The sequence below is a fragment of the Pristiophorus japonicus genome, chromosome 1 (genome assembly GCF_044704955.1).
Source record: "Pristiophorus japonicus isolate sPriJap1 chromosome 1, sPriJap1.hap1, whole genome shotgun sequence".
NCBI classification, from domain to species: Eukaryota; Metazoa; Chordata; class Chondrichthyes; family Pristiophoridae; genus Pristiophorus; species Pristiophorus japonicus.
In genome coordinates, this window is record NC_091977.1 from 191,247,572 (window position 1) to 191,263,341 (window position 15,770).

Below are 15,770 nucleotides of genomic sequence, written 5' to 3' on the forward strand. Positions count from 1 at the left end.
TCTTCCAAAATTGCACAAAGATTTTCCAATGTGAAAAATGTATTATTTTGTATTTCAGGTCACAAACAGCTCTCCCATCATCAGGGAAGCCTCCTCCTGCGTTCAGTTACAGAACATTCTGATGCTCTATATTTACACAGGATGTTAGAGCTGTACGAGGCATCTGAATCCATACACCTGAAATGACTTCAATACATGGTGCTCATAGTCAGCTGTCCTTTCACACTTTGCACCAGCTGAGCCAATCCTTACACATTAATTTATTTTTGCATCAATGAAGAGAAAGCATTTTTACATTTCACACATTGTGAGCACTGCAAAAAGAATGCCCGTTGGAAAGATATTATAGTCCCATTTTAATACTGTATTAAGTCAGTACACAAGCTGAGGAAGGATGAATGCTTTCCAGTACTGTGATGTCTTTACAGCTCTGCAGGGCTCAAAAGAATCTGGCGGCACCAATAATCTAATAATTCCAATTATCCCAATACGCGAGATAGCCATATAAATGAAAAATAAAAACAAGCCATTTTACTGCATTGAATTTTTCTCTTTTAATCATAATTCCTTTTATGTCATTTCAATTATGCTTCTTCCCTTTAAAAAAAATGTATTGATGCTATAACCGACTTACATGAAAATGTCTCAGAGTGCTAAGAAAGATTGGGGCAGTTTAACATTTGATACAAAATGGGCAAATCACACCTGCCTCCTGCCTGTTGTTGCCATGGAGAGGCTCAGGCCTCATTTGCATCCATCCAACAAGATGTGCATGCCAAACCAGTGCTCCGATGAGCTGGCCCATTGCGGAGGGCAGGAAATCGGCTTGCTCCTCCAGGCCCCACAATAGGATGAGAATGATTTAGGGCCATTGGACCTCAAAATATAATCTGGGTCCTATGTACTTCATAGGACTGTTATTTGCATATTAAAAGTAACCTCTGACCAAAACAAGCAAGCACTCTAGCTGCCGATCTAATTGCCCCAACCGAGATGGCAGCAGGAGCGCCAGTGCAAATGCGGCGGTAAGTGGCCTGATTCCATTTTCGGGCCATTACCATCTTGTTTACGCAGGATGGTTACAGTTAAAATCAACACCATTATTTCTGTGACACTCCAAAAAAAACAAATTAAACAGGAGATATTAGGGCAGGGAGCATAGGATCAATCTTTAAGTATTTTCCGCAATACTCTAACCGGGCTGAATCATTAAGGGATGGGGTAGACTGGTTCATAATAACACTTCAGTAAAATAATTTTTCTTAAATTTTACACTGAGATTTTAAAAAGAAGAAATGACTAAAAATGAAAGAAAAAGGAATTCTAATAAAAACAGATTTGTATTGAAAACTGGAAGAGCTAAAATGACTGAACCAGCGACTTGAGTAAACATTTGGGGGGTTATTTTGGCCAAAGGGTAAAAACAGGCGCTAAATGGGTGCTGCGCTAATAAGAAACACCTATTTGAAAGTGAGGATTTAGCGCACAATTTTCGGGCTAATTGATGATCACCATGATTTAAATGTGCCTGCAGGCAGTGAAACTGACAACTGCAGGTTTAGCACTCAAGTGCTGAGTAGGTGCAATTTTCCTGGAGCTGTATATGTAGCCTGCACTCACCCACTTCCACTGAAGGTGTGGAGCGCGCTGGCTGGGAGAGAAGCCAACATGGAAGGGTGTCTCAAGGACCTAAAGAGAGGGCACCCAGGTTCTTCGATGTGGCACTGGAGGTCCTGGTGGAGGTGGTACAGAGGAGGGATGCCTTCCACCCGCAGCGGGAGGAGGAGGAGAAAGAGGCAACAGAGGCAACTAATGCAGCGCATGTGGGAGATCATCGCCGGGGACGTTACAGTAAGGGGCCCTGGCCCCAGAACATGGCTCCAGTGCCGCAAGAAATGGAATGGCTTGACACGAGTGGGCAAGGTTTGTGAGATCTCACAAACACACTTCTCAATAACTGCACCACCATCAACACATTTCATCCACCATCGAACTGTACACTGACATTCACACACTCCACACTATTGCATCTTTCACAAGCACTACTCACATCTCAGACACAGCTCACAGCTCTTCAACTACGTGAGGCATCAATCACCACTCTCTCTCTTCCAGGAAAAAATAGCAGATAACAGGCGGCAGCAGGACCTGACCAGGGGAGGGCAACTGCCTATGCATGACATCACTCCCCTTGAGGAGGCAGTGCTGGCTGTAATGGGGAGGGGAATGGGAGACGCCATGGCTAGAGGCAGAGCAAGGGACATATTGCCTAGAGGTATGTGGCTATTCCAGCTTCCTTACAGATGCACAACTATTCCTGATCCCTAATTCCCCCCAAAGATATCTTCACTCCCAAACTTCACATGGTTTCATCACATACATCCTCCTATAGTGGCCACACGCGCTGCACCCTAACCCTTCCAGCACCATCATTGCAGGCTCCCAGGAGCAAGATCCACCTTGCCCCGGAGGAGGAGCAAGTTCAAGATCACCAACAGCCACCTTGCCCCCCGGTGGAGGAGAGCAAAGAAGAATGCACTGTGTCAATGGCTACCACTGTCGCAGGCACCAACACAGAGACCAGCACCATGCGTAACTTAGGCTAGCTTAGAAGATGGATCCTCACAGTGGAACGCACCGGGCATTAGTAGGCAGCAGCCACGCAGGGTGGAAGGGTCATCAAAGGTGCCTTTCTGGGGGCAAGGTCACATTCTAGTTCTGCTGTAGAGGAGTCAGTTGAGGACCTTGCAGGGTCAAGATGCAGAAGGCGGCTGATGGGTGCGACAAACCAACTTCTTTGTGCAATGGAGAGCCTCCCTGAAAGCTTCCAGGTCGTAGCTGGGGGGGGATGGAGGAGTCCACCTCCACCTTGGTCTGTTGCTTGGCGCAGAGTCTGGAACCCATCCTCTCCAGCGTGCAGAGTCTGGTCAATTTCAGCCAGCGACCTGTACACCCAGACATCATGCAGTGTCTGATGACTAAGGTCGCAGCTTCCAATGCAGTCATTACAGCTTGCATGGAACGACAAAGTGCTGCAACAGAAGTCCAAGCAGCTCCCATTGTACTACTTGCGGCTTCCATGGAACGGCAAACTGCTGCAATGGAAAATCAGGCAGCTGCTATGGTGACTCTGGGCTTCTCGGTTGAAATGGTCTTGCAGAGTGTCTCTGATGGCCAGAGATCTGTCCTCGATCAGATCACTAGGCGGGCTGAACAGAGGCTCCGAGGTAGAGGCGTGGGAATCATGGAGCAGGAACCGACTGGCCTCTCTCTGGATGCCACATTGCTGCTCGCCCTTTGCCCCCACCACTTCACCACTGCCTTTGCTGTTGCCTGTCAGCCCACATGAAGCTCATGTCGAGATGGTGCAATTGGAAGCGAGGCCATTATGGCCCACAGCCTCTTAAGGGCATCCAGGAGGACATCTGACATGCCTTCTTCAGAATCTCAGCAGTCATCCATCTTGCCTGCTGCTGCCACTGGGGTTGCATTTCATAGAAGCACTAGATTACGCAAGAGCACTTACAGATAGCCATTAAGGGTAAGCACTCGGGTGAAGAGTTTAATATTTGTAAGTGCGGTTGGTTGCATCATGTTTACATTGTTTTTGATTTATATAAAGAGTGAAGATGGTAATTGGGTAGTTGTGGAATCTGTGGTCTTTATTTTGATCTTCATGTGGAAGGGGTTGAAAGGATTGAGTGCAGATGATGGGACTGACTGATAGATCCTAAGTCGTGGAAGGTACATCATGTGGCAACAGTGTTCGAGTCAGATGGTGGAGCACGTCTCAAAAGCACTCATCAATTTGATGGCTGCGAGAGTCCGCCCCAGATGCGGGACATTCTACCTGGAAGCCTCTAGTGTTCTCCCTCCTCCTCCTCCTCCTCTTGTGGCTCCTCAGCTTGACCCTCTGGAAAAATTGCTGATTTAACAGCCGAGTACTGCAGGACACCTCCTGACCGGTCAAGGCACCTGAATCTCTGCTTCAGGACCCCAATGGTCTGCTCAATGTTATTCCTGGTGGATGAGCGGCTCTCATTGTACAAGTGCTCAGCTGGTGTCTGTGGGTGTCTCAGGGGAGTCGTGAGCCATGGCATCAGAGGGTATCCCTCGTCACCTAGTAGCCAATCATGCACATTGTGATGGGGCTCAAAGATCTGTGGGACGGATAAGACTGCTATTATAAACGCATCATGGCAGCTCGCTGGAGAGCAGGCATTCACTGCATGATGCGCTGCCAGTGGTCAGAGACAAGCTGCACATTGAGGGAATGGAATTACTTCATGTTCCTGAACACATCCGAGTTTAAATGAGGGGCTTGCATAGCCATGTGTGCAGTTAATGGCTCCCTGGACCATGGGGAATCCCACAATATTGTTGAATCCTAGAGCTCTCTGCCTCTGGTCTTCTCTGGCAATAGGGAATGATATGTAACCATTCCTCAGAGCTTATCGACCCGCAGAGACCTCCCTTATGTAGGAGAGCACACAGGATTGTGTTATGTGATTTATATCACCGTGGCAACCTGGAAGGTTCCAGTAGAATAAAAATTAAGTCCTACTGTGACCTTGACGGTCACAGGCAATGTAGACCTGGATGTGCTGCGACGTCTGGGTCTTCGTTCAATGGGGCCATAGATTTCTGAAGAGCTCCTTGGTAAAGTGCAGCCTCCTCATGCACTGATCTTGGTGTACATGAATGTAGGAGTAGTGCTCTCTCAATACCCTGGGTGGATAGGGCCTCCTGCTGAGAGCCTTCCTCGCTCTCCTGCAGCAGCTGGTGCTGCTCTGCCTGTCCTCCTCCAATTTCTCATCTAAAGTAAGGGGAGCCCCTCGCAAGATACTCATGACTAAGCACTCCCTTTCTCCTGTCCAATAAGGTAGAGTAGCACAGCACTCAGTCGTTTTAGGTGAGGTCCTGAGAGAATTTCCGGGAAAAATGTTGATAGAGTGTTAAAGTCTTGACAAAGTGCCCCAGAAAGTCTCCCGATGTGTCTCAAAAGTCCTCTCGAAACACAGTGTAGTCGGTTGATCTTCAGCAGTAAATGAACACTGAAGGCTGAGCATGGCTTTAAGTTGCGCTCATAATCTTCAGCAACAACTGTTTTACTCCAGATACTGTTGGAGGTCGTTAAATAAAGCGTTGCCCACCAAAATGCTGTGCAGCTTCTTTAATAAGCACTGACAGGCAATTTAATTGTCAATCATTCCCTTAATGATCCTCCAGGCAACTGTTCCTAGCGTGCAACTCCTATCAAGATGGTGTCTTGCGCTAATCGTGGCTAAACAGCCTTAAGACCCCATCTTGGTTGCCTCGGAGGCTCTTTGGCACCAAAGTATCCAGGGAAACTTGCCCCCTTAAACTATGGATTAATGTTTGAAATTAACAGAAGCACACAAATACCATTACTATAACAATCAGATAATTAATTCTAAATCTTCTGCTCACTGCTCTCTTTTGCACATGTCATTGTGTTTGTTTTGAAGGATGTTTTAATCATTTTTAAATAATTATTTTTCAGCTCCTACTGAGTAGTTGGCACATTTCTAAAACATGTAAACATCATGAGTACACACTACGTCAGGGATTGCATCACGGAACAGCTTTAGTAGCACAAGTAAACTCGGGGAAACATGTTTAAAGGCGTGCAGGTGCCTAGAAACGTTTCTACGCAAGCTTCCTCATTGAGAACAAATTCCTACACCGTACCAGTGTTGCTAATGGCGAGGGAATTCACCTTCATAATTATTTTTTTACTTGATACTACACTAGTCAAAATTATTAGCCAACAGGTAGAAAACATTAAGCTTGTCCCAAAGCAAAAATCACGTATCATATACTTTCTGCTCTGCAGGAAGGTTTAATTAATTTCTTCAGGCACTAATGCACAGGAAGTGTCTGCAACGGTAACTGACTAATCTGCAAATGACCACTGACCCCAAAATTAAATTGGAAATGTGATTGGTACAGAAACTTCAGATAAGCATTGATCAGCAACAGAGGAAGTTGACAGATTAGTCAGTACAGTCCAGAGGTGGATTAGATTTTTATTTTATCAAAAATGTCACCGTGCTAGCAAGCTAATTTTACACAAGTATCACTATCTCATTGACATGGATTTGCATTGTGACCTTCAGGTTGTCACGATAAATTGTAATATTCCTATTTCATGTCACAATTATAACACTCATCAATGCTAAATACTTCATGGTCTCCCCAGATTAACTTTGCAAGAGTAATTTTCCTAATACTTAGTGGAATATGTAGTACACTGAATGATTTTAATCACTCCACCATTAGCCATGCCATCAGCTGTCTAGACCCTATGCTCTAGAATTTCCTCCCTAAACCTCTCTGTTTCTCTCTCCTCCTTTAAGTCGCTCCTTAAAACCTACCTCTGTGACCAAGTCACCTGTCCCAATATATCCTTATGTGGCTCGTGGTCAAATTCTGTATGATAACGCTCTGTGAAACGCCTTGGGACATTGTACTACGTTAAAGATGCTATATAAATGCAAGTTGTTGTTCATGGTCCGAGATTTTCAATCTGCAATAAACCAAAAGCTGGAAAAAATAAGAAAGGAGAATTCACTTCTACTGCGTTTACAAATCTGTATATATGGGCTTTCCTTAACCAACGTGATGTCCATTCTCTATCCTTCATTCCTACCATTTTGTTCATCATCTTCCTCATTCAGCAGGAAGGCCATGTGATAATTTCTGATATTCTGCGGGTAGCGTTTCTCCAGTTCACACACCGGGGGGTAGTGGGTAACAAACAGTGTCAGCGATTTCACCTGAAAGCAAAATTATAATACATTATTACAATATATTTCAACAATCAGCACCACTGAACTCCACAATCCATCAACATACAATCCCATTAGAAATAATAGGAAAGCTCAACAATCCCCAAGAAAAGTGAAACAGAAATAGTGACCAGCTCTCTTGGTGTTAGCAAAACATAAGCCTGTGGTTAATACTGCTATTAAAAAGGAGAGGAAAATTCAACAAAAACTCATTAACATTGATACGATAACACTGATCACAGCAATTGCCAATAATGCTTTATCACCTGTGGAGAAGGTGGGGGGGGGGGAAGGAAGAGAACCGGAGTGACCCTTTCAATTCATGAAGGCAACAACTTATCATATTGATGAAGATAAGCAGAAGCCCTAGTGTGGTCAGCCATTATTTTGGAAACTGTGGCCAATAATGAAATAATATAGCTTTAAAAAAGTGATAACACAAGTGCAAGATATCACATAGGTCATAAAGATTCTATTCAAAGGCTTTTTTACGCAAATTAAATAATATAATCTGCAAAATACGCAGCGCCATTGGTACTAGCAGAAGTGAGGTGGGGTGAGACTTTTGTTCACTGCTGTAACTCACTAATAGCACCCCAGCCCCCCAAAGCCCAGCAATGTGCTCATTTGAATACTCAAGAGTGGGTACGTGTACCTGGAGATGGAATTGTGAAGACATGCTACCACCCTAAAAGAGGTTTTAATTTTCACGTAGACTGGGAGGAGCAGAGCAACTCAAGTAGTGAAGACAACAATTTCCTAGAATGTATTTGCGACATTGTCCGGAAGCAATGGGGTGAAATTTGACTTCAGCAATAGCAAATCGGATGCCCATTTTCTTTTAATAAAATTGGCCGAGTTGGAAAACGAGCTGCCAAGTCGCTGTTGCCTGTTTTGCATTATCGCCGAAGTCAAGTTTCACCCCCAATATATTTTAGAACCAACAAGGGAACAGGCAATACTAAATTTAACAATGTGTAATGAGCCAGAATTAGTTAACATTCCGATGATAAGGGAACATCTTGTCAATAGTGACCCTTACTGAATTTGGTATTAGATTTGAGGGAGAAGATTCACAAACCAAGATTTTAAATTTAAACAAGGCAATCTTCAAAGGAATGAGAAATGAATTAACCACAATAAACTGAGCTGAAATGTTAATAGGAACATAGAGCCACTCGACTATGTTCCGTCATTCAATGAAATCATGGCTGATCTGTATCTTCACTCCATCCACCTACCTTGGACCTTACACAAAGTAATTATTCAACAAGTCTGCCATTTCCTTATATTCATTTGCAATATTACCTCTTGGAGTAATATTCTCCCTTGCAAATGGGTTTAAAAGGGTGAACATTACCCTCGATGACTCTTTATCTTCTAATATAATTGTTAAACTTCTTGTGTTAATCTCGATATCCCTTGCAAGTTTCTTTTCATGTACCCTTTTTGCAGTAATTGTGGGGGCGATTTTCCTCAGATACTTCAGGTGCTAAAGAGCCTCCGAGGTGGCCATGATGGGGGCTTAAGCTGCAACGCTTTTCTGTGTTACTCTACCTTAACGGACACCTTTATGAGTCACCAGGAAAGGGCAATGCTTGGTCCTGGCCATCCTGCTGGGGATCCTCATTCGTCTGCAGGAGGAGTAGGAGGAGATGAAGAAGTCAGGCAGAACAGCACCAGCAGGAGAGAGAGACAAGAGGGGGAGGTGGACTCATTCCCCCCTGCAGGCACAGGACATTCCTCCTCCTCTGGACCTTCTCCGGACCTTCTCCATCAGGACCTTCAGTGCCGCATCCAACAACCTGTGCTCCCTCTCACTCAGTCGCTGAGCCATCCTGAAATGTGCCGTCATGCTTCAGCCAGCCCATTCCACACCTTCAGGGGAATTGGGTGTGTGCAGCCCACATATACTGCTTCACCAAAATTGCTACGAATCAGCGCTGCTAAACCTGCGGGTGTCTGTTTTAGCGCCTCCAGGCTATTTCAAATTATGGTAATGTGAAATTAGGCCCAAAATTGCACGCTAAAACCAGACGTTCAGACAGGCATTTCTTATTAGCATAACACCTGTTTTCACCCTTTCTCCAAATTAACAGCCACTAACTTTTTTGTCTTCCTTTGTTCTTTACATCTCTCCCAGTTCCTTGGATCAACACTATTCTTTGCACTTTTGTACATTCTTTCCTTTATTTTTAGATTATCTCGCACCTGTTTTATTTGGTAAGTAGAGCTCTTTCCCTTATTGGAAATTTATCAAGCTAAATTATTTTTTGAACAATTCCCACTGTAGACAACTCCCAATACAGTTTTAATTCCTCTCTTATTGCTCAATTTTAACAATAGAGTCTCTGTTATATGCTTTCGCTTACCTATATCCTCTCTTATTAAAGCTGTAATATTATCTTCAATCCATAAAACCATCTCTCCTCCTCTTCCAGTTTACTTACACTTTCTAAAGACCTTATAATTTGGAATATTTAACTCCCAATCATGATCAGCTTGCAGCAATGTCTCTGTAATGGCCACCATTTCATACCCTCCAAGTTGTATTTGAGACTCGAATTCACTCAATTTATTTCTTAGACTGTGTTTTAGCATATTAAACTCTTATTTGGGCAGCCCTGAAGCAGCCTTTCTCACACTGTTTAATGGATAACGCTACAAACAGTGGGGAGTGTTTGCTACGAGATAAAACCAGTATCTGTCCATAAAAAGGCAAAAGCGTCACCTGTGTCATTAAGCAATGATGGTCAACCAATGAGGTAAGAGACATTATCAAGCTAAAAAAAAATAAGGCTGATACAAATACAAATAAAAGGTGTAAATCCTGCAGACTGGGAGAGCTATAAGAAACAATGCAATACAAAGAAAGTTATAAGAGGTGCACAAAGGGAATATAAAAACTAAATATATTAAAAGAGAGTGCTAATGGGGAATGTGCTCATGAAAGGTAGATGCAGGTGAGACGATACTGGAAAATACAAGATGGCAGAATTGTTAAATAAGTATGTTTGCACAGTGGAGGAAGAGTTTAAAATACCAGCAGTACAATGGAAATTAAAAATAAATCAAGGAGAACAACTTAGTGGCTTTACTATGAGCAACAAAATGGTAATGGAGAAAATAATGGGATTTGAGACACAGATTTCCAGGACCCGATGGTTTCCACTCCAGATTATTAAAAGAAATAAGTGAGGAAATAACAGATGTGATGGTATATATGCTCTTGTACATAATTTACACAAATGACAACAGTCGCACATATCTTCATGTACAGCAGGAAGAAAACATTGAATAAATGTAACTAGGTTGAGCCTCGGATCAATGGCAGCATCTTTGCTTCTGAGTCAGAAGGTCATGGGTTCATGCCCTACTCCACTGACTTGAGCACCTAATCTAAAACTTCAATTTAGTACTGAGGGAGTGCTGCACTATCAGATGTGCTATCTTTCAAATGAGATGTAAAAAACGAGGCCCAGTCTGTTCTCACAGGTAGACATAAAAGACCCCCTGACACTATTCAAAGAAGAGCTAGGGAATTCTCTCCAGTGTTCTGGCCAACATTTATCCCTCAACCAACATGACTAAAACAGATTATCTAGTCATGTATTTCATTGCTGTTTATGGAACTTTGTGTGTGTAAATTAGCTGCCATGTTTCCTTACATTACAAGTGATTACACTTCAAATGTACTTAATTGGCTATGAAGCTCTTTCGGGGTGACCGGAGGTTGTGAAAGGCATGGTATAAATGCAAGTTCTTTCTTGATTTCCTCAGCTGTATAGATTACTGCTGCCCAGCTATACAGCTGAGGAAATCAGCTTAGAATGGGTCCTAGGCCTGGATTGGTAATGTACTTGCAGCTACTGTAGTAATCATTCTTTTGTTTGTGGATCATTTTCACACCATTGCTGTGTCACAGCTCTGGATATTAGAAGTGAAACATTAAAATCATTTAAATAGAAAATCATTCTTCAGTTTGAATGTAGTTGTATTTAAGAGCATTACAGTACAGCAAACATCTACACGGATCTGAAATTACAACATGTATCAGGATCTACGATTGGCGAGGTTGAAGCTGTCAACATTTTTACAAACACTTGCTCTCAATGGTGTCAACGTAAGGTTGCACTTTATATTATTTAAACTGAGATTATGCAGTAAAATATGCTGCCTGATATCTTGCAATGCAGATTTCCATCAGTGAACAGCAGTGTGTGAGAGGGAATCACTTAAATCTCATTGGCCAGGCAACCTTAAGACCCTGGGAAAAAATGGGGGTTGCTGTCACTTGTACTGTCTTCTGGATTCCTCCCTAAAGAGATTGAAGGGCATGGGAGTGGGGCAAGGATCCAACTTATTTTCACAAATACTATATAAATATTTGCCATAAATAAAATTTAAATATTTACAAAACATTATAGACAATCACTAAATTTCCTAAGGATTACAAAGTTAAAATTTTCATATGAAATGCAGTTTAATTAAGGAAACAGAACCTTGCTCTGACTCAGCTATTCTGGTACAGGTATTAAACAACAAATTTGATGCCACATCAAAAGTGAACTTGCTGATGTCTAGTCCACTTATTTTATGGATTCTGATTCCAGATTTGTTTTGTTCCGAAACAGCAAAGGGAAATTTCAGAAATTTAAGCTGGCTATACTAAACTACAGAGAATATTACATTTTAACCAAGTATTTATGAATTAACATTGCCTTATTGTTCAATCATTGTGCAAAGCATCCAACACTTTCACTTAAAGGGGAGGGACATTGCGAGTCCTAGTGAGGCCTCTTTGGCGCCCACTAGGCCACCAGGGAGAGGTTCAGCCAGAGAGAGGGAGAGGTTCAGCCAGAGAGAGAGCGAGGTGCCGATCGGAAGGCTTCTGAAGACTGCAATGAGGGCGGGGGGGGTGGGGAAGAGAGAGAAGCGGAGAAGTCTCAAGACTGCAATTAGTTGGGGGGGGGCCACAATGTGTGGTCCTTCTATACAGAACTTGGGGAGAGAGCACTGCGAACCTGTCATGCCTGCTTTCCTGCTGTTTTGAGCTTCGTTCAAAGGTTAAATTTAAGTATGGGGGCAATACTGACAATGCCTTCTGCATCGTGTCTACGTAGGAGACAATTGCTTCGACTTCATCGCATCAGGAACATCAGAGCCCATAGGGTGCTGGGCAGGAGGCCTTACCCATCTCGGGTATATCGAGTCAGGTGTCCATACCTGCACCTGAGTGATGCAGACTGTGTTAGAAGGCTGCTTTTCCGCAAAGAAGTTGTAACTGAGATCTGTGAGTTGGTCAATGCAGACCTGCAACCTAGAAACATCAGGAGGACTGCTTTGTCAGTTGAAGTGAAGGTTACAGCTGCACGTTCATTCTATGCCTCCAGCTCGTTTCAAGCTACAACTGGGGATGTGTGCGCCATCTCTCAACATGCAACACATGTCTGCATTTGCCATGTGACGGCTGTATGCGCGGAGGAATGACTTCATAAAGTTCCCCATGACCGCCCAAGCAATCCATGACAGGGCTGTGGGCTTCTCCAGGATTGCTGACTTCCCAAAGTTACAGGGCTGCATTGATTGTACCCACATCGCCTTGCGAGCACCTTTGAAGGATTCCGAGATGTACAGGAACAGGAAAGGCTTCCACTCCATTAATGTATAGCTTGTGTGTGACGACATGCATCATATCATGTCAGTTGATGCAAGATACCCTGGGAGTAGCCATGATGCGTTCATCCTATGTGACAGCGTTATATCTGCCATGTTTCAGCAGCAGCCAGAAGAGCAGAGCTGGCTACTGGGAGACAAAGGGTACGGCCTCACCACTTGGCTCATGATGCCCCTGCGCGTAACCCAGACGAAGCTGACCATCAATACAACATGTCGCACATTGCGGCATGCTGCATCATAGAGAGGACCAGCGTTTCCAATGACTGGACCATTCCGGAGGCCACTTGCTACACTCCCCTGAGATTGTCGGTCAGTTCACCGTTGTGTGCTGCATGCTACATAACTTAGCCATCATGAGGTAGTAGCATCTGGTAGTGGAAGACCCACCTGAGGTGAGAGTGGCTGATGATAATGATGTGGAAGATGCAGATGATGAGCAGGAGGAGGAAGCCATACAAGTGCCTGAGGCCGGAGCACGACTGCGAAGGAGGGTGGGCCATTGTGCTCCTTTAACGATTGCTCGAGCCTTGCGCCAGCAGCTCATCTGTGAATGCTTTACTGATGCCTGAAGGCTCAGCGACAATTATTCCACATGGACCATGTTTACTGTTTGGAGCTGTTCCGTAATGTTGTGTTGTGTTAATAGAACATGATTCAATTTTAATGTAAAATATATTTTATTCAAAAGTTTAACAGTTCTTTTGTACTTAACTTAAATAAAATTAATCTTGTATCAAACTTTACTTTAGGATCACTCTTTAAGATCACTTACAAGCTTTTAAACTTGTAAATTTACATAATTTACAAAAAACTTTTAATTTGAGAACAGTTACAACAGAAAGGGGCCGATTTTCAGCACCTCACCGCCCACTCCTGCCAATCCGCCCAGTGCCACTTCCAGGAGCGGGCGGGAGTGGGGAGCCACCCGCTGATGTCAGCGGATAGCTGAGTGGCGCAATTGACCTCCCGCCCGCCGAGCTCCCAGATTCCTGTGGGTGGGAGTCGGCGACAGAACGGGGAAAATCCTGAAAAAAAGTAAACATTTAAAAAAAAAAAAATTTCAACAGCGACTTACCTGAAGGTCTTCGGCTAGTTTTGTATTTTGTATTTTTTATTTTTATTTTTCAGGTCTTCGACCCTCCGTGGGCCCGACTCCATCCTCGGCGGCACTTGGGCGGCAAGCCCCTCTGCCACCGAGAATGCAAACTCCCGCCCGCTGACGCCCAGCTTGGCGGCATACATCTTCCATTTGCCACCCGACGACCTTCTTCATGAATATTCCGCCCAAAGTACCATCCGGTACCTTGGCAGCCATTGGCGGCACTTTGGGCGGCTGGAAGCCTTGCTAAAAATTGGCCCCTAACAATAACAAACACAACAGCAGCAGCAAAGAAAGGCTGCATCCACCCATCTCTCCGCCACCTTATTCTAAAACCGCCCACTGCGCTTAGTCTTGGTGACTCCACCATCCCTGCCCGCAGGCGGTGGCGCAGTGTTTCTGGGCTTGGTACCAAGCTTATTCTTTCTAAGGTCTTGGGTACTGCGCACCTCTTAAGATTGGGGTTGGGGCAGTCGGCCATGTGGAGGGGCCAGGCGGCAAGTTGGAGGGCCCGGTTTTGGGCTCTTCAGAGGCCGGTGTGGGGATTGGAGTGGGAGTGACAGTTGATTCGGTCAATGGGCGTGGGGTCTGGGCGTGTTCCCTTATTGCAGCAGCTAACTCCAACATGCCGTACCTCATGCGCCCTGACAGTGTCTCAACGACCTGCAACATTTCCTTCCTGATGGTCACTGACAACGCATCAGCTACCTCTGACATTCCCTCCCTCATGGCTACTATTCCTACACTGATGGTCCCAGACATCGTTCCCATTTCTCGTGTCATTGCTGTTACTTCACCCGACAGTCTCATTAACTCATCATCCACTCCACTGATGGCGTCCAGGAGTGATCGGGTAAGGTCAATGCTCTCCGCACTCAATGACATCATCTGAACCAAATCTGTTAGATCCTGCACCTCAGGAGAGTGCAGTCGAGCTCTCTTTCCCCTCCTCCCCACGGGAGTGCCTTGCTGCACCCAACCACTGGGACCCGCAACCTCGGAAGGTGGGAAGCCATGGAATGTCCCACCAACACTCAAACCACGAGTCACGGAAGGGGCTGTCATCGCAACGAGCGGCACCTCCTCCAAAGTCAGTAAAACAGTGGGAGCTTCATCCAGCTCCATCCCCTTCTCCTTCCCCTCACCCCCATATCCTTGGTCTGGAGGGTGGGACTGGAAGATATACTCCTCTTCAGGCTCGTCCGTGTCTGAATCTTCTTCTGCATTGTCAGTGTTGGCCTTAAGTTCTGCAAAATATAACAGAACAGTCAAATGGTTAGCAGCAGAGGGGGCAGGGTGATGGCATGAGTAGGCTCACACATCGCAGGCCAGGCAGTAGGCCGATTTGAAGGACCACGATGAATTATCAGGACTTACCCTCTCCCTCGAGTGTGGGCCCAGCTTGTGCAGTGGTGGTTGCTTTCCTCCTGGCAGGACCCATCAAAGCAACGACCCTGTCTTCCAAGGGTGTCAGTGGCTGCAGATTTTCCGGGCCTCTTCCTGTTCAAGTTCTTTCTCTTTTATTATGTGCCACCTTCCTCTGCAAAGCTGAAAATGAAAAAGGGCGTATTTCTGCTGGGTGGGACATACAGATGGTCACATTTACAATTGCAATTCCATTGGATAAATGAAAATATTACTTACACTAACTACTTGACCAAGGTCCTGCCACTTCTTTTTACACTGGCCTCCAGATCTCGTGCTGGTCACCATTGCACAGTAATCTTCTGCAACTTGGTTCCAGCGTTTCTTCATTTCTTTGGGTGGAACTTTTGTGTGACCCCTGCTGGTGTCCAGCACCTGCCATCTGGTCTCAATCACAGTAACTAGTGACAAATGAGCTCCCCATATGCAGACAGTAATTACCAAGAGCTCCTCACAATTAGCTTGGGGAGCAGGACACTCACCATGTAATACGTGGACACGCCATCCTCACTGAACACTGGTTCTGCTTGTACATCGTAATGAGTGTTACTGGGAATTTTCGGCCACATATCGTGCCTTCCACCATCCAACCGAGAAAAGATGAGGTAGCATGCACGTAAAAGAAAGAATGAATTTGCATTTGTACAGCGTCTTTCACAACCTTAGGACGTCCCAAAGTGCTCTGCACCCAATGAAGTGTAGTCACTGTTGTAATGTAGGAAAACCTAGATTGTTTTAGATGAATAACAAGCCCA

At 44.7% G+C, this 15,770-nt stretch overlaps 1 protein-coding gene across 1 annotated transcript in view; it reads right to left on the minus strand.

Moving 5' to 3' along the window:
* msh3 (mutS homolog 3 (E. coli)) overlaps positions 1–15,770 on the minus strand; it is a 348,510-nt gene that overhangs the window by 44,292 nt on the left and 288,448 nt on the right. Inside the window, exon 22 of the mRNA XM_070885637.1 lies at positions 6,674–6,800. Within this exon, the coding sequence (XP_070741738.1) occupies positions 6,674–6,800 (127 nt within the window). The remainder of the gene's footprint in view (positions 1–6,673; positions 6,801–15,770) is intronic.